Below are 18,829 nucleotides of genomic sequence, written 5' to 3' on the forward strand. Positions count from 1 at the left end.
GTAACAATGTTGCAACACAAAATCTCACAGAAATGAAAGCGCTCTAAAAAAGGCTTGCGATTGCGCTGTCTGCGCCTCTGTTTATTCATGCGCTGTTTCACCATGCGCTATTAGTGTTTCCCATATAGATGTAATGCTATGAATGTGGATTAGATGTAGATGATCAGCCTAGTGTCATGTAGTTACCAGCGCATTCACCTAGGGCTGCGTGGTGCCGTGTGGGGAAGGGCTACTTCTCTCTGGCGGCAGGGCTGTCTGAGTGTGACCTTCTGGTAAAGTTGATGTTCTACCCCCTGGTGCCGTCTAATAAGCAGAGAGAAAATGTGAGGCACTATTGCATGGAGCAGGTCATTTGGCGTTGCTTGTTCTCAGGAGAGGACCTCTCACATTGCACATGCCTCAGTGGTGAGGGGCAGCAGCTAATAATGGATAGATACCCACAGTATTCATCTATTTCATTCCTGTACTTTATTCCATTTTAGCACCGGGCATACATTTTTTAAGTGAGCTGTTTTGTCACCGTCTTGGTGAAGGAGATGCTGGGATACAACTAGAGCCATGCAGTGGGTTCACACACACAACCTCCGATTTGAGGCTGGTCTCATAACAAACATCACAGGCCTTGTAAGTGAGCAACCGGTTCTCCATTCAGCGTGTCAGGACATGGGTGATTGAGGTCTTTCACTTCATCTGGGGCTGGCTCAGGCTGTTCTTCATGGATGGCATGAGTTTCTTCCAAGAATCACTCTCTCTGGTCTAGGTCACCTTCTCCACTGACATCACTGGTCTTGTTTGCATGTTTTTGAGCTTTCTCTGGCAATCCTCCTCATCACTTCAACCAACTGCTTTAATTCCACAGAAGAAAGTCCTGTTCCTTATTATTTTTCCCCCGGGTGTCGTGCAGTGGTCGTATTGGCCTTCGTTAGGATGGTTTCGATCAGGAATGCGTTAAGCGAGAATGTAACCAAAGCGACAGCTAGGCCACAGGGTTTCCCCTCAAGCTTTACTGAGTGGTAAAGGTGGCTGAGCTCACAATGGCTTTTCTTGGAATGCCAATGTGATGGGGCAGACACAGTATAACACACTGATAGCATCGAATATGATGGTTTCTACACAAAGATGTTTTTGAAGAAAAGACTTTTGTGAAGCTAAATATATATTGTGAAGTTATAGGTAAGTACACTTAAGTAAGGACATATCTCTGCTCAGAGGTTGCGACCCTACTAGGCAGGGTAGCAGCGAACATCCAAAGCCCAGTGGATACTCCGAGCTTGGTGTGCAGTGCCCTGAGGTTGCTTATAGATACGAATCCGCTCAACCAGCAGCCAATCTCATGGAAGTGAGTGAAGGTGAGAAATGGACCAGGTTCTTATTAGCATAGCAGGATGCAAGTCCTATTGATATGGTATTCTCCAATGTTAAACATCAGCTCAACATAAGAAAAAGGCCTATCCTCGATAGTCTAAATCTAACTACCAAACTTCGACTTTTCAAACAAAACTACAAAGCACTGCAGACAAGTAGGATGACAGGCGGTCCACTGGAGAAGGTACTGAACCAGAGGAATGTGAACCATTGTTGTAGCTAGAGTAAAGTGCAGCTGAGTGGTACAGTTCTGATTCTAGCCAAATTAAGTTAGTGTCCAGTGGTCACAGTACAGAAAAGAAGGGGGCTTCTCAAAGCCCAGACACAACTTGTAGAGTTGTTTGTAGTTTTTTTTGTTCTTAATCAATGAGCATTGGGCCCTATTGGCAACGCAGTGCTTCCCAGTGCTCCCGCCTCTTAGTCGCTATTCGGGGACGAGTCACAAGACCTTCCCAGGAACTACATGTCCTTTGAGGCTTTTAACTCAGATCTTCGTGCTGTATTCAGAGGTGGGTGGGAGTGGGGCTGTGCCTTCGGCTAAGTCATGAAGGTGCAGAGTGTGAGGGAGAAAGAATTGGTTAGCTGTACAAAAAACAATGTCTATTCCCTGGATTGAAATGATGTGCGAAGAGCAATGCTTAGTCTTACATGCGATCTAAATGCAATAATTAAATACATTTAAATATTCACGCTGTGAGTAAATCTTGGAGTGATACATTGCCAACCCCAGGTCCTTCAAGTGCGAAAAGATTCCCACCTTACATGTCTATTTGCGGCAACAATGCCCACCCTCATATGCTTCAAAGTTACATACAGTGCTGTCTACAAAAGAAGATTCAATTGCAAACCCGTATCGGAGAGGACAGAAAAAAAGACATGGTCATCATGCAGCTCCTTTTAAATAAGTATGATGATGTGTTTAGCACTGTGGTCACCACCAATGCCAGACTACAGTGGGTGTGGAAATGCAGCGTGCCCCTTGCTGATCATTGAAATGTTGGAGCCAGTCAGCACCTGAGGAGATATTTCACAAGATGAGGAACTACAAGAGGAGTTGACGGAGGCAGCTCGAGAGCATTAGTTCTTCGCCTGGCCATTTAATGTTCATTTACGGCTTTGTTTTACTCTGCATTATGTTTTCTCTAGCCCCGAAGATTGGCACAGTATATGCATTGGGGAGAAAAGTCAAGCGCTCAGAGACAAGAGCTTTCTCCTTTTGTTTCTACAAACCATATGTAGCATTAGATAACAATGCGTGCAAATGCAATAAGCAAATAATATTTCAAATCATATTTTAAAACACAAATGTTTTAAGGACTAACCCTATTAAAAGTGGGCTGTAGTGATGAATTGGAAGAGTTATTTTACTTGCTATAAAGTATTTTATGGATGTTAAACAAGAAATACATGAATAAAGCAACTATTATAAATCAAATACCTGCTTTCCCTCTCGAAGTCTTTGGTCCTTGGTTATTGTAGCTAAAACAGTTGCTGCTTGTTCGCCCCCCATCACTGAGATCCGTGCATTTGGCCACATGTACAGAAAACGTGGACTGAAAAAAAGATGGGATGAAGAAAAGGATAAGTTTCCATCAAAGGACATCTGATGTGCTCTGATTAAATGTTTCCAAAGTGTACATATTCCCTGCTCACCTATAAGCCCTGCCGCACATTCCGTAGTTTCCAGCACCATAGGAGCCACCAATAATGACGGTCATTTTCGGTACACTGGCACATGATACAGCAGTCACCATTTTTGCCCCATCCTTTGCTATCCCACCTGCCTCGTACTCACGGCCGACCATGAACCCTGTAAGAAACACGTGACGAGTTAGTGAAAAGTAAGACTATCCAACGGTCACAGATTTGTTCAGCTTTCCGACTTTTGCGTGTCATGTTCATGATGTCAAGAATGTCAACGGAGTTGACCCCAATCTGCATATTCCAATTAAGGGGTGTAGTGTCTAATGAGGACATGCATACCAAGGTATAAATAACATATGACTATTTTTTTATTCATTTATTTAAGTAGTGAAAGCAGGTAATTTGGGCTCCACCTCTCCAGCTCTTCCATTTCAACTGTCGCCCTTCCTTCTCTCTGCCACACGCACCTTATTCTCTTCCTCCTCCCTTTCACACTGTCATTGGGTTCCATGACACAGTGTGCGATGTTTGCTACACATCCCCTTTCTTTCACTAGAGCACTCCTTCCACTCTATTGAGTGTACTCATTCAGCTAGCTTGGTCTTCGATAACATCTTCAATACCTTGATGCAGAAGAAGCCAGATATGCAGTTTCAGACAAGGAATCTCCACCATAGAAAACTCTCTCAACTCTCTCCTTCCTCTCATCAGATCTTACCCTCATAACTCTTTCCAAGTTCCACACTCTCCCATCCTTTGTCCTTACTGCATACCTGAATACCTCTACTACCTAGATGGGTTTTGAGCATTGCCAACCATTACCACTCAACACTGATGGTACTCTGATCCAACCTACTTTCATAGGAGAACCCCTCACAAAACTCCTGTTATCATACAAAACTTTGTTCTTCATTTGTTTACAACTGATGTTTTCTTTCATGCCATCCAAACTTACATCCATGCCAGCTACCTCGCCCATCCAACCTGGAAATAGCTTTGCAACTACCTTCCTTCTTCTGCTATGCTCAAATGCTGAGACTCTGGTGGTACTGTGTGGAGAAAACCTATGGGCAACCATCGTCTTTCCTACTACACTCTTCCAATCTCTCCCATTTGACCATGCCCACATAATAGCTTCTTTGATTATCCCGTTATACCTTTCCACAATTCCATTGGTCTGTGGGTGGTATATGGCACTGGATTTGTGTAGGATGGCCGTTTCCTCACAATACTTCTCCATCCCACTTGACTTAATTTGCGGCCCATTGTCTGTTAGAATCACTCCTAGATAACCTTTATGTTCCCACAAATCTTCCAAGAACTCAATTACTCTTCTTGTAGTCGCATGTGGTGTCATCATTACTTCTGCCCATTTCGTCAAACCATCCACTCCGACCACACAATATGTTTGACATCCTTCACTCCACACCGGGCCAATCACATCAATAGCTATTTTCTCCCATGGTCTCCCTGTAATGTCAGTGAGAGCTATAGGTCACTTCTCCCCCAAACATACTTTATCACTGTTTGTGTAAAGGATACAGTCTCTGGCAATCTTCTCTATCTGATTGTCACATGCCAGCCACCAGTAGTTGTTCCTTATTCTTCAGTACAAAAAAGAAGGTGGGTGAGGCGCGCACTCCCGGTCCTGGTCAATTAAACCTGTTGCAAAAAATAAGTAGCTGGGTCACATCCCAAAATGGACAAATATTCACAGGGTTAGATCCCTTCTGCTGCAAATCAGGTACTCAGTATTAACAGGGTTAGATCCCTTGCTGCAAATCAGATACTCAGTAATAACAGGGTTAGATCCCTCAGCTGCAGTTCTGTGGTCTGTAGTTGTTCTCCTCCTAGCGCTTTCTTATCTCAAATAATCATCAGGGAGGCTGTTGAGCAAGTGTGTCTAATTAGACTCAAAGGATTCTGGTAGCTGTAGTGAAAACATTTTTTTCTGTTCAGGTGACCAGCAACCGACACCCCTCCAAAGCACAACTCCTCCCCAAAATTGGGGGAGGGGAGAGAACCATCTTTATGATTCTCCAAAGTGTGGCACAGTCACCCCGTGGCGCTGCCTCTGGAGCCCGGGACTCCCATAGAATTCGGTACAAAAAAGAAGGTGGGTGAGGCGCGCACTCCCGGTCCTGGTCAATTAAACCTGTTGCAAAAAATAAGTAGCTGGGTCACATCCCAAAATGGACAAATATTCACAGGGTTAGATCCCTTCTGCTGCAAATCAGGTACTCAGTATTAACAGGGTTAGATCCCTTGCTGCAAATCAGGTACTCAGTAATAACAGGGTTAGATCCCTCAGCTGCAGTTCTGTGGTCTGTAGTTGTTCTCCTCCTAGCGCTTTCTTATCTCAAATAATCATCAGGGAGGCTGTTGCGCAGGTGTGCCTAATTAGACTCAAAGGATTCTGGTAGCTGTAGTGAAAACGTTTTTTTCTGTTCAGGTGACCAGCAACCGACACCCCTCCAAAGCACAAGTCCTTCCCAAATTTGGGGGAGGGGAGAGAACCATCTTTATGATTCTCCAAAGTGGGGCACAGTCACCCCGTGGCGCTGACTCTGGAGCCCGGGACTCCCATAGCATTCAGTACAAAAAAGAAGGTGGGTGAGGCGCGCACTCCCGGTCCTGGTCAATTAAACCTGTTGCAAAAAATAAGTAGCTGGGTCACATCCCAAAATGGACAAATATTCACAGGGTTAGATCCCTTCTGCTGCAAATCAGGTACTCAGTATTAACAGGGTTAGATCCCTTGCTGCAAATCAGGTACTCAGTAATAACAGGGTTAGATCCCTCAGCTGCAGTTCTGTGTTCTGTAGTTGTTCTCCTCCTAGCGCTTTCTTATCTCAAATAATCATCAGGGAGGCTGTTGAGCAGGTGTGTCTAATTAGACTCAAAGGATTCTGGTAGCTGTAGTGAAAACGTTTTTTTCTGTTCAGGTGACCAGCAACCGACACCCCTCCAAAGCACAAGTCCTTCCCAAATTTGGGGGAGGGGAGAGAACCATCTTTATGATTCTGGAGTCCCGGGCTCCAGAGGCAGCGCCACGGGGTGACTGTGCCCCACTTTGGAGAATCATAAAGATGGTTCTCTCCCCTCCCCCAAATTTGGGAAGGACTTGTGCTTTGGAGGGGTGTCGGTTGCTGGTCACCTGAACAGAAAAAAACGTTTTCACTACAGCTACCAGAATCCTTTGAGTCTAATTAGACACACCTGCTCAACAGCCTCCCTGATGATTATTTGAGATAAGAAAGCGCTAGGAGGAGAACAACTACAGACCACAGAACTGCAGCTGAGGGATCTAACCCTGTTATTACTGAGTACCTGATTCGCAGCAAGGGATCTAACCCTGTTAATACTGAGTACCTGATTTGCAGCAGAAGGGATCTAACCCTGTGAATATTTGTCCATTTTGGGATGTGACCCAGCTACTTATTTTTTGCAACAGGTTTAATTGACCAGGACCGGGAGTGGGCGCCTCACCCACCTTCTTTTTTGTACTGAATGCTATGGGAGTCCCGGGCTCCAGAGGCAGCGCCACGGGGTGACTGTGCCCCACTTTGGAGAATCATAAAGATGGTTCTCTCCCCTCCCCCAAATTTGGGAAGGACTTGTGCTTTGGAGGGGTGTTGGTTGCTGGTCACCTGAACAGAAAAAAACGTTTTCACTACAGCTACCAGAATCCTTTGAGTCTAATTAGACACACCTGCTCAACAGCCTCCCTGATGATTATTTGAGATAAGAAAGCGCTAGGAGGAGAACAACTACAGACCACAGAACTCCAGCTGAGGGATCTAACCCTGTTATTACTGAGTACCTGATTTGCAGCAAGGGATCTAACCCTGTTAATACTGAGTACCTGATTTGCAGCAGAAGGGATCTAACCCTGTGAATATTTGTCCATTTTGGGATGTGACCCAGCTACTTATTTTTTGCAACAGGTTTAATTGACCAGGACCGGGAGTGCGCGCCTCACCCACCTTCTTTTTTATACTGAATGCTATGGGAGTCCCGGGCTTCAGAGGCAGCGCCACGGGGTGACTGTGCCCCACTTTGGAGAATCATAAAGATGGTTCTCTCCCCTCCCCCAAATTTGGGAAGGACTTGTGCTTTGGAGGGGTGTCGGTTGCTGGTCACCTGAACAGAAAAAAACGTTTTCACTACAGCTACCAGAATCCTTTGAGTCTAATTAGACACACCTGCTCAACAGCCTCCCTGATGATTATTTGAGATAAGAAAGCGCTAGGAGGAGAACAACTACAGACCACAGAACTGCAGCTGAGGGATATAACCCTGTTATTACTGAGTACCTGATTTGCAGCAAGGGATCTAACCCTGTTAATGCTGAGTACCTGATTTGCAGCAGAAGGGATCTAACCCTGTGAATATTTGTCCATTTTGGGATGTGACCCAGCTACTTATTTTTTGCAACAGGTTTAATTGACCAGGACCGGGAGTGCGCGCCTCACCCACCTTCTTTTTTGTTCCTTATTCTTCGCTTGCTCTTTACTATTTCTTGATGTCCCTCGTGTCCTAGTCGTATAATCGTTTCTCTTAGTTCCTCAGGTGTAACCAGCTTGTCTCCTCTCATAATGATGCCATCTAAAACACATAGTTCTTCCTTGACACTCCAAAATACTTCCACTCCTGCCTTTTGGGCAGATTCTTTGTTTAGTCTTCCTTCCATCAATTCAGTAATTACGATTTTCAATTTGACATCTCTTTCACCTGCCACGAGCCACTCTTGTTTCGATATCAAGTGTTCCATTGTTTCACAAATCTCATCTTGCTTCTCTTCTTCCTTCTCATCTTCGACTCTAGTAGTCATATGTGATAAACAATATGCAGCATAATGTCTTACTCCCGGACTGTATTGAATTGTAAAATCAAACTCATGCAGCCTGGATACCCATCTTCTTATCCTTCCCGATACTTTATTCATACCTTTCATGGAAAACACCTCAACCAAAGGTTTGTGATGTGTATGTACTTCAAAGGTGCTACCCCACATGAAGCTTCAACATTTTTCCATAGCCGATTTTATAGCCAGAGCTTCTTTTTCTATAGTTGCATACGGTTTCTCTGGTAATTTCAACAGTCGGGAGGCAAATGCTATTACAATCTCCTTCCCTTCTTTGATTTGTGAGAGAACAGCACCTAATCCCACATTGCTTGCATCTGTGGTAATTATTGTCTGTCATCCTCTTTGATAGCTATGTAACGCCTTTGCTGTTGCTAGACCTTTCTTTATGTATTGAAACTCATCTTCACATTGGTCATTCCACTCAAATTTTACATTTGTCTTTAATATACTCCTCAGAGCGCTTGCATGATCAGCAAATCCTCTAACAAATTTGGAATAATATTCTGCCTTTCCTAAAAATGTCCTAACATTTTCTTTACAATTTGGGGTACTCATGTGTTCTATTGTGTCAATTAAATCTTTCTTGGGAGAGAGCCCTCCTTTGGAAATTACGTTTCCTAATTATTTAATTTCTTTCCTGTTTATCTTTGACTTTTCTTTGCTGAGAGTCATTCCAACATCATTTAGTTTCTTGAGAACTCTATCAAGTGTTTTGTCATGTTCCTCCTTGTTTTCAGCATATACCAACACATCGTCTTGAAAAGAAATTACACCTTCTTCTCCTTCAAATAATCTGTACATTATCTTTTGGAATACTGAGGCTGCACTTATGAGACCAAACAGAATTCTTCTATATTGGACCAGGCAATCAGGTGTTATGAATGCTGTTAGATGTCTCAATGCCTTATGTAGTTTAATCTGATGGTATGCTGCAGTGAGATGAAGTGTTGAAAACACTTTCGCTGGTCCCATCGTTGATATAAGCTCATGTATGTTAGGTAGTGGGCGTCTCTCTGGAATCACACATTTGTTGAGTTACCTGAGGTCTACACAAATTCTGACCATCCCAGTGCTTTTTCTCACTACTACTAGCAGTGACACCCATTCAGATGTATGGATGCTCTCTATAATTCCTTGTTCCTCTAACATCCGCAGTTCCTTCTTCACTTCATCGCTCATTGACAATGGAACATTCCTGAGCTTCTGGGCAACTGGTTTGCAGCCTTCTCTAAGTAACCTGCAATGCGTGAAGCCGCTCAAACAACCTATTTCATCTCTGAATACTTCTATTGGTATCCTTTTAGTACCCTTCTCTGATCCTTGAACTGCGAACACTGATTCTTCTGCATTTGGATCTAGTCTGACCTTTAAGAGCTTCCGATGTGTCCAATTCAGGAGGGGGGCGCACCTTTCTTTGATAAATACATGTGTCCTAATTGGTTGGTTTAAAGTGACCCTCAACTTCAAGGGAAGAATAGTAGAAGAAGTCCTTCTACTATTCTTCCCTTGAAGTTGAGGGTCACTTTAAACCAACCAATTAGGTCAATTTGTACCCCTCAGTGGGCTCTTGGATTTATATCTACCTCATGGAAATACTTGGGTCCAATTACTTTCCACACCACTTCTGGAATAAGCATGTATTTGTACCCAGAGTCAGCCATCATCACTATTGGGGTACCATTAACACGCAGAACAGCCTTGGGGATGTCTGCCTCTACTTCTTCACTCCCCACTGCATACATGAACTCTCTCCGTCGTCACTTTCTCCATCATCGATCCAGTTCGTGCTCGCATTCGTATTCCTGTAACATTTGGCCCGGAGTCCTTTTCCATTGCAGATTCTGCATATTATTCTGAGTGCAGGACAGGTAGGACTGTTAGCCCAATGAGAGGGGCTGCCACATCTATAGCACACCCTAACAGTCATTCTTCCTCTTAATCTTTGTCTCCCCCTTCCATGTTGGAAATCCATATTTGAACGTCTTCTGATTTCCTTATTGAGTCCTTCTCTGTTGTCACTGTTCCATCTTCTTCAAACATTGCTTGTCCTGCTGACCCCAAACAATGTAAAAATAGTGACTTTTTTATTTCTACACTATAGGTTGTGTCACTAACCACATTGGCATAATGCTGAAATCCTTTGAGCCATCTTTTACATGGTATAGTTGGTTCACCAATCTCTGGTAAGAACATTGTGGGAATCTTGTTACAACAACAACTTGTGCGTCCTCCCTCCCCCATGCCCGCCTGCGCGTTGGAGCGGCACGTGTGCCAAGGCCGGGTCTGGGGTCCTGGGAACATACTGCAAGTATCAGCCTTGAGCGCGCCTTGCACAGCTGCGCAGCTTCCTCCCCCCTCACCTTCCAGAAGCCACGGCCAGCAGGCAGCAACGCATGCTGAGAGTGTGTGACTCCGACTGTCCAACTGCTCCTGCGACGCTGTCACACCGAGCCAACGAGACGACCCCTGAGAGGCAGAGACTCGATGATACGGTGACCTCAAGGAAAGTCAAAGTGGCCCCCCTGAGTGCAGGCCAGGCAGCAGCGCTTGCGTGGTGCATCGCGCATCGGGTTGGAATGGTGAGGTGTTGCTTTCTGGCTAGAGCACAATTCTGTTTATAATGCAGGCAGGCAGTGGGTCCAATCGAAAACGGGAAAAGCTTCACAGACAAATTAGAGACACCCACTTATCGCCCAGATGAACCACAGAGCGTTTGACTGCAACAATCAATTTTAAGTTGAGAAAAAAAGAAACCCTTCTAAAAATATGTGCCCTCAGCGAGCAGGCAGGCCGGCTCGGCAAAGACGAATAGAGGAGGCCGAGCCAATCGATCCTCTGGCTGCAATAGTTTGGGGATAAAGCAAGCCACTCCTTTATTTATCGATCAGCCTCCCAAAAGCATTACTCCCGCCGCGCAGACACTGAGCAGTCGGCCGGGGGGACAGTGGGCCTGCTGGGTGCCTGTGAGGAGTCGCTCTCCTGGGAGCGATGTTTAGGGGGAGGGGGCCATGGATACCGCCGTGCCCGTTCATTACCAACCCACTGCTCCCTCGCAATGGCGCAGTGGAAGCAGGCTCTAATGAATAAAAACTGTACAGAATATGTCGAGGGTTTCTGTTATGATGTGACTGTTCCACGTGCCCCGCTGTCCTCCTAGCTCAAATGAGGAACTGTGTGCAGATGGCCATGAAGAATTATCTCCCATAATTGCCAACTTTGAAAGGCATTTGTTAGGCCGGGCAAATCATTTTACGACCATTTTAATTGAAAGGCAGATATTACTGATAAAAAATTTCACTCACACCAGATATCCGAATCCGGGTCATGATTAAGGGTGGACTGGCCTATAAGGAACTCTGGAGATTTCCTCGTCGGCCTCTGCACTCTGTGCCTCTTTTGCGTGGAATGTCCACGTTTTCTCATAGGAAAGGGATTGGGCTTGCTGAAAATGTGTAATATGGGGCCGCTTTAAAAATTATTTCAGGGCCTCTTTTGGGCATGATTCCGCAGATCCTTTTTACATGAGTCATGTTTACTCAGCTGCCACGGACCCACACCCTGGCCACTGCCCTGCTCAACTTGTACACCCTCTGTCTTCAACCGTACCCGAGACAGTTCACGTAGAGGGGGACCTGCTGGGTGAAGGCACCAGCCGGGTAAAGCCAGGCACTCAAGAAGTGTGGAATGTCATAGTGTTGTGAGTATATCACTGGCCCAGGCTTTGATGTCGTTAAGTGAATGCAAGAGTTGTGGTCTTGTGGACCCATAGCTGACTTGCCCACATAAGAGCTTTGTGTGATCCTGGGCAGATCCCATTATTTCTAAATGCCTCAGTACCCTTATCTGCCAAAGTGGTGAGGTCCTAGAAAGAGGCCTAATAACTCTGCCCTGGCCTTGTCCACTGTGAAAACATCCGGCAGGTACATATCGTCCAGTGCCAGGGCGGCTGGCAACAGCAGGAGCCCCCATGCCCGGCACTCTATCTTGGCACTCTATGGTGGTTTTCTGCAAGGATCTCCCCGCCTCACCTCACCAGAGAAATTCTACGCGGGCTGCCAGGAGCTTTAGCTGCAGGCCTGTGACAGCCCTGCCCACAAGTGCTGCCTCCCCCGGCAGATAAGGCGGCATCCGCTCGGATGGATTAATCACTGAATGAATGGAAAAACCGGTCCATTATTGAACCATCCATGTACACACCTAGAGGAGACAGGACACGTTTAGCAACCTCTGGTTTCCCTTCCTTTGATGGGGAGGGGCTGAGACAACAAGCTCGCTGTGTGTGCTATCCTCCCATTTACGTAGAGTAAGGGGCCATGCAGATACATGCAGATGGAAATAAATCATTTTCCTTATTGATAATATACAGAAAAAAGTGGGTTAAAGGCACTAGGACCCTGGATGCTGCCAGGTCTGGACAGCTAGTGATGGGGAGAGTCCTCCTCCTCCCCCAGCCCTAAGTTAATGCAGCACGCTTGGGGGGGGGGGGCTAGAGGGAGGTGGGAATTTGAAACTGTCTCTGAAATTGCATTTACTGAATGTCGCATGACACCATCCATCATACATAAGTCACATATGGTGAAACTGTTTGAAAGTGCAGACATTTTATCGGAATGAGATGGACGTTGGCGACGACAAAAGTCAGGTCAGCCCAGTCATAGTGGCACTAGTCCACTAGGACCTTCTGCTTGTTCTGCAAGCAAGTAGTAAACAACTGCATGTTGGACCCTGTGCCAAACCTATTGGTTGTACCTAATGTATAATGAAGACCTAACCCTATTAATACCAAGAAGTGATGCATGAAAAACTTAGAGTTAATCATAGCTACTCAGAATCCCTCTGGGTCACTTCAAGTACTTAATGATTTAGCTCATCAAGTCATTACCAAACAGGACCAACCTGAACCATATGTCAAGTAGTAGGAGTCCTGCTGCTACCCAGCACCGGAAGCCATGAAATCAGCGAGATGTAGTTGTAGTTATTGCAGAAAGCCTCATGCATTCCATTGACACAGGACAACTTATACCGTACGCCACCCAAAAAAGATATTTATATGGTACAATGTTACTGTAACCCTGCCAAGGGAAACAAACATGTGCATGGCACTCCACTGTCTCCCATCCCCTTGTGGGTCTGTGGACCCACCGCATGGTCTATGAAATTCACTCACAAATTTCACAGATGTGTTTTCCAAGAAAAGGGTATCGTCCAACCCTCAGAAGGCAATGGCATGCACTTGACATCCGCGGGGTGAAGATGTACACCCTTTCCAATTTGTATTTTTAGTGCATGATAAAAACCAAAATGGCATCCTGGCAAATCATGTTTTAACCACCCTTTTTATTTAAATACAAAACCGCTTGAATGGGCTATCACAATAGGATGCAAAGCACTTGGTTGGTTCAAATCCACCCAGAGGTGTTTCTGTTTGCCATCAGACAAAGCAAAAATCCCCCATGTAGTTGAATGGAACAGCATAATTTTAAACCTTACAACAAAATGTGAAGCGGAACCTTTCACACAGTTTCATCAAACCACACTTAGGTTATTAGCCTCCCAAAAAGTGTAAGCTTAGCGAAACAGTCACCCATCGCCAACTCACTGTTAGTCACTCCTTTCAGCAACCCTTTGCATACTATCACTTTAAAAATAAATCATTGGTATAATGGAAAAAGTGGAACTTTTGGCCACAGGATCTGATGCAGGAGGGGTGGAGTGGCCTATAGGAAACTCTAGAGAATTCCCCGTAGGCCTCTGGACCCTGGACCTCTTTTGTGTGGGAACCTAATGAATTTTCAAATTTTCTCATAGGAAAAAGGTTGAGCCTGCTGAAAATGTGTAATATGGGGCCACTTTAAAAATTATTTCCAGGGCCATTTTTGGTTCCCAGTCCACCCCTGATCTGATGTGCTGTTGGGCAGTTCTGGCTGAAGGCTGTGGGTGCTGCTAAAATACTCATTTTAGCATTTAATGTATTAATCACTGCTGGCGATTATTCGTTGTTAATTTATTGCACAAGTCATGTATATGTTTAATCTCACTTGTCAAACGAAACTCCAGTTCATGGTCTAGACTCTGATTTGTACCCATTATATAAACTGTATAGACCTAAACGATATAAAACACACTATTCACTCGATCCAGCATCCAACACGTTTTAACACTTTGCATGTTTTCCTCCTCTGCTTGTGTTCAATACTCGGACGCATTATTTTCTTTTGGCAGAGGGGGCGTACAGCGTTTTCTTTTCAACATGTTTCATCCTTCAAACACCCTATGTTTTATGACAGTTTATAAATGAATCTATTGCCTAAAGGGGAGGGCCTAAACCAAACGTGCCTGATGCCCCTCGTTGAGGTGTCCTCCGGCAGTCCTCCCCCAAGTTCCCTCCCAGGCGCAGCATTGGAGCACACAAAAAAGAAAAGTCCCAAGGTGTCCCTGTCCCCTCCCAGACTTTATGGGTCTCCTATGCCCCTGGTGGCAGCCCCCAGTATAGGCAGCCTAGAGAGGTTAGAAAATCAAAACTGACTCACTGCTCAGGTGCATCATTATATAATTGATTAGTTCTTTGTTGCTGTGCATCAGATTTCCATTCATCCAGGAGAGAGGAGAAACCCAAGCCTTTACGGAATCTTGCTGCTGGAAATTCAAACATCTGAGCTTCCTTTGTTTTGCCATGTTTTGATCTGTAATATAGCCTCACACAGCCAATGCCCCATGACGGTGTGTAGCTGCTGTATTTCTGATTTTATTGCACATACTCAAATGAGGTAATGTTCATGTACTTAGCATTATCAGTAAAACGGTTGTACAAACCTTCTGACAAACGCAGACTAACTGATTTGTTTCACACATCACAAAACTTTGAGTAGGTCCTCATTTCTATGACCGAGCCCTGGCGCCGGATCACCTCTAAAGGATGCTAATATTCCCCTGAGCTATCAAATAAAAAGAATTTTGGGGGCAATGGAGAGGTTTAGGATTGTAGAAAACAAAGCAGGAGGAGACAGAAAGGGTGGGAGCTAAGAAGGAGATCCAATGAATAAGGCAGGAGAGTGAGGAGAGTAGTTTGCGGGGCCATGCAGCTCAGACCTGAAGTAAGGTTTCAAAGAGCCTACAGGGGCTTCTGCACAGATCCTAGAAAGGGCACGGAAAGCCCACAGGAAAGATGGCCTGTTGGATAGCCAGCTTGGGCTTACAACCAAGATTCTGGTGACAGCCAGACGAACTAAGCAGTACAGCCAGTTGGGGCTATATCCACGACCAGGGTACAAGCCTTACCACTGTGAGATGACCGGATCACAGTTTCTAGTGGGCTGGAGCCCAGGAAGGTGACCCTTGGCTGGTGGGTGATAATGGGAGGAATTCCTGCGGGTAAATGTTTTGGGAATCTCCTAAAGGAAGCAAGAACCATAAGCACTTGATGGCAGCAAAGTGCTATGTCTACAATTAATGAGTATCCCATGGAGGAAATCTGAATCAAGGAGCAACACACAGAGAAACCAGGAATGCGTGATGGGGTGCTAGAAACACCCTCAGACTGGGAGTAACTCGAAAGCAAAGGAATATATCACTGAAACTGTGAGAACCATGCATCTGTTCTGTTATTCTGTTATAAAAACACACAATACAGAGTGAGACCCAAAGAGGGCCACAGGACCTGAACCAAAGTCCCAAAATGGTATCACACAATAAAGTTCAGAACTCTGAAACTTACTAATAAAGTTTCAAACTTGAAAGAAATCGTACTATTCTCTCCCTCCAACCTCTGCGAACTATCCCTCCTGTAGTGTCGGGCCCTATCGTGCGCTGGTGCACCGCTCAACTAGGGTTAGGGGATAGAAGAAGAGACTGACCCTTAAGTTATTCGGAAGCCAGGTATTTAGGACAGATTCTTAAGCCACTTAAGTAGTTTCTAAAATGGTGTTAAACATTCCGGTGAACGCCGAAACGTGAGCACAGTAGGATGTTAGACTACATTTACTTCTTCCCACTCATCTGCTCACTAAAACTATGAAAAAATAAATGATTTCTCTCTGGGTATCTGGGTTACTAGTCAGATATCCCTTGAGTTATGGTCGATCTGTTCCAGTGGGTAATCTTATTCCTTTTATCCCACTTTCATCAGGACCCAATACATATAACAACTCTTCTATGCCTAAAGTCTCTTACAGGCTTCCATGGAGCCAAAATGCACACCACAACCCTCCGAAGGTTTCCCCTTTATGGATAGTAACTCCTCTAAACGGACAGGATATCATATCACTTCTCAGCTAATTAGTTTGCCAAGGTCAGTGTTCCATCTTTTGTGGGGCAGTTTGTGGTGTCAGTCTCTAGCTCAGCTGCTGCACGTATCTGCTAGTGTGAGCTCCCAGTCTCATCCAGCCCGTGGTCCCATTTTCGGGTGACCCTATGGCATCTTTGCCACTTAACCCTATCCAGCCTTGCCCCTGGAGGCTCTTTCTATCTGCCTTCACCGGTTACAAGCTCTGGTCCTCTGCTTTCTGTGGCAAAATCCAGCCAACATCACTGTAGCTGTGGATGATGACAACATATAGGGGTTTTATTGATTTCAGGCATTTGAGACTCCTCCGCCTGGCACCATCCAACTCTAGAAGGAAAGACATGGGGAAGATCTTTCCCTTTCCTCTCCTCTAGCATCAGCTATCGCCATTTCAATGAATAACAGTATTGTTTCAGAGCGACCCTCTCACTGTGATGGCACGTTGGCACCTGGCCTTCTTCAGGACTACCTTTCACTGTAGGAAGCCTCAGAATAAGGAGGGCCCGGCTTGTAAACTACTGGTCTATAAATCCAACACAGATGAACAATCTCGAGCATGCACCTGGAATTTGCAATAGAGGTTTAATTCAAGGGTAGACTAGAAAGTGTTGCAGACTTGAACTTAGAGTCTTGCATCCTTATCCCTAGTCTCCCAATGGTATGAATACACTTTACTCCACCACATACCGGCAACACCTGTGTAATTAGCAGACAGTATTCATGTTAAACAGTATAAAGAAAAGTCATGATGCCACTTTCAGGAAAGCCAGCACTGGAGGAAACGCCTTCAGATGTGTTGGCTCCCTGTCTACGAAATACTCTTCCATGCAATCACAGTGTGACAAAAGCTAAGGATACTTCTACCAGCAGATGAAAACTTGACTCTTCTCGAAGGACTTCCTCTGCTTACCCGGTGCTTCTTTTGCTTAGATAAACACTCAATCATTTACAGTAGCTCAAGTCTCAATATCTAAAATCCAAATTATGCACCTCTACATAGTAAAAGTTGACATGGCGCCGTTTGAAATATTCCACTGCTGTTGTAATTAGCCTTTGTGGTCTCACATTTCTCATCTGAATGCACAGCGCCATGATATTAAGACCATTTCCATATGGTGTCTACTGGATCCAGTTGCTCATATATGGGGTTTTGTACATCGCATGAATTGCACCCCCACAGTGGCTCTGGACTGGAGGTGAACGTCCAGGTATGACCGCTGGGTGGGGCTGTGGCTTTGTTTAAATGGCCTAGTCGATTCTCACATTTCAGGTAGATTTTTCCCCCACTTTACTAAACCTACCATAACAGTGCTAGTGTTTGCTAAACAAACCCAATACTCCAACCACAAGGATGTCAGATGATACTGCAATTATGATCCCTAATACGGATGAAACATGCAGGGTCATCTTAAAGAATTTTGGGGTATGGGGCAAGAAGCCTTTGCCCCCCCCTCATAAAAAAATGAAGGGATCCAGAATCTCTGGTTGTGGCCCTCCCTCGCCCATGCGATCACAAACCATAGCTTGATATGCTGCCCCTGGCATTTCAAGGGCAACATCATCAGTCCACGACAAGGGTACAGGACACATTTCAACAAGCATTGACCATTTTGGATTTTGTGTAGGTATGAAATAGACAGTTGCCATTCACTGCCATAATGGTACCACCTGGCCATGAAAATGGCAACAATTGTCAAATGTTGTGAGTAACTGTGTACTGCTTATAAAACAAGTGGCTGAGGGCACAGTTGGTAAAAGATGTTTATTGTACCAGTAACCCATTAAGCCATTCACTCCCAGAAGACTCTTTAGAAAGAACTCTGGCAGGCCAAGTTTGATAGAACAGCTTGATAAAGCAAGCTTAAAGCGATCCCAGGAGGGTGTATTTTGGGCAAGGAGGGGCTGGTAGTGGGTGGGAATGGCAATAGGGAGTATGGCCAATGGCAGTCAACGGGTGGCTAAATAAACAGACAAAATCCATAGGCTGTGTAACCCTCCTCACAACTCACCTCCCTTCTTTGCTGTACTACAATGCATCAGTTTTGCTTATAGGTGATGCTTTTGCGCCACCCAATAGCTAAAACTAAAAATAGCAGCCTTGAGGAGGGTGTAGTTTTAAATGCAGGACACAGATCACTAGTATGTAAAAGGTACACGTACCCTAGCATAGACAGATGGCTCGTATTAGAAGAATGTCAAAGTGCTCAAGCATGTAGACAGATTGCAAGCAATAGGAGAGGTATACATACCATTGCATAGAAGAGACAGTGGATATAAATTAGAAGCCACCCAAAAGGTGCATACATGCTAACACAGACCGAGATTAGACCAGAGCTATGGTTTTCAAGCTGTATTGATATTAATGAGAGAAGCAACAAATTACTTTGTGGTGTGCAATTTATCAAGGCCACTATTATTATACATGGAGCGATTAAACCACCAGTGACACTTTTTTGAAAAGCATACATTGAGAACTAAATCACTTTTAGGTGCTGAAAACATGACATTTGATAAGAATGCCAATATTGACAGGTTAGGCACCAAGACATGAAATGAATTGGCCAGAATCACACACGTGTGTTAGGAGGTAAAGCTGGAATTCGAGTCAATGTTCAATTTCTACTCTTGACACATTGTTTCCAATTCCATGGCATTTAAATGTATTAATA

The 18,829-nt window shown here is 44.9% G+C and overlaps 1 protein-coding gene across 1 annotated transcript in view; it reads right to left on the reverse strand.

Annotated features, from left to right (window-relative positions):
- MCCC2 (methylcrotonyl-CoA carboxylase subunit 2) overlaps window positions 1-18,829 on the reverse strand; it is a 501,365-nt gene that overhangs the window by 74,769 nt on the left and 407,767 nt on the right. Inside the window, exons 14-15 of the mRNA XM_069627517.1 lie at window positions 3,019-3,175; window positions 2,804-2,918 (exon numbers count right to left, since the gene is read on the reverse strand). Of these exons, the coding sequence (XP_069483618.1) occupies window positions 2,804-2,918; window positions 3,019-3,175 (272 nt within the window). The remainder of the gene's footprint in view (window positions 1-2,803; window positions 2,919-3,018; window positions 3,176-18,829) is intronic.

This window comes from Ambystoma mexicanum, chromosome 6p, assembly GCF_040938575.1.
Source record: "Ambystoma mexicanum isolate Mex_15411 chromosome 6p, UKY_AmexF1_1, whole genome shotgun sequence".
Classification (NCBI taxonomy): domain Eukaryota; kingdom Metazoa; phylum Chordata; class Amphibia; order Caudata; family Ambystomatidae; genus Ambystoma; species Ambystoma mexicanum.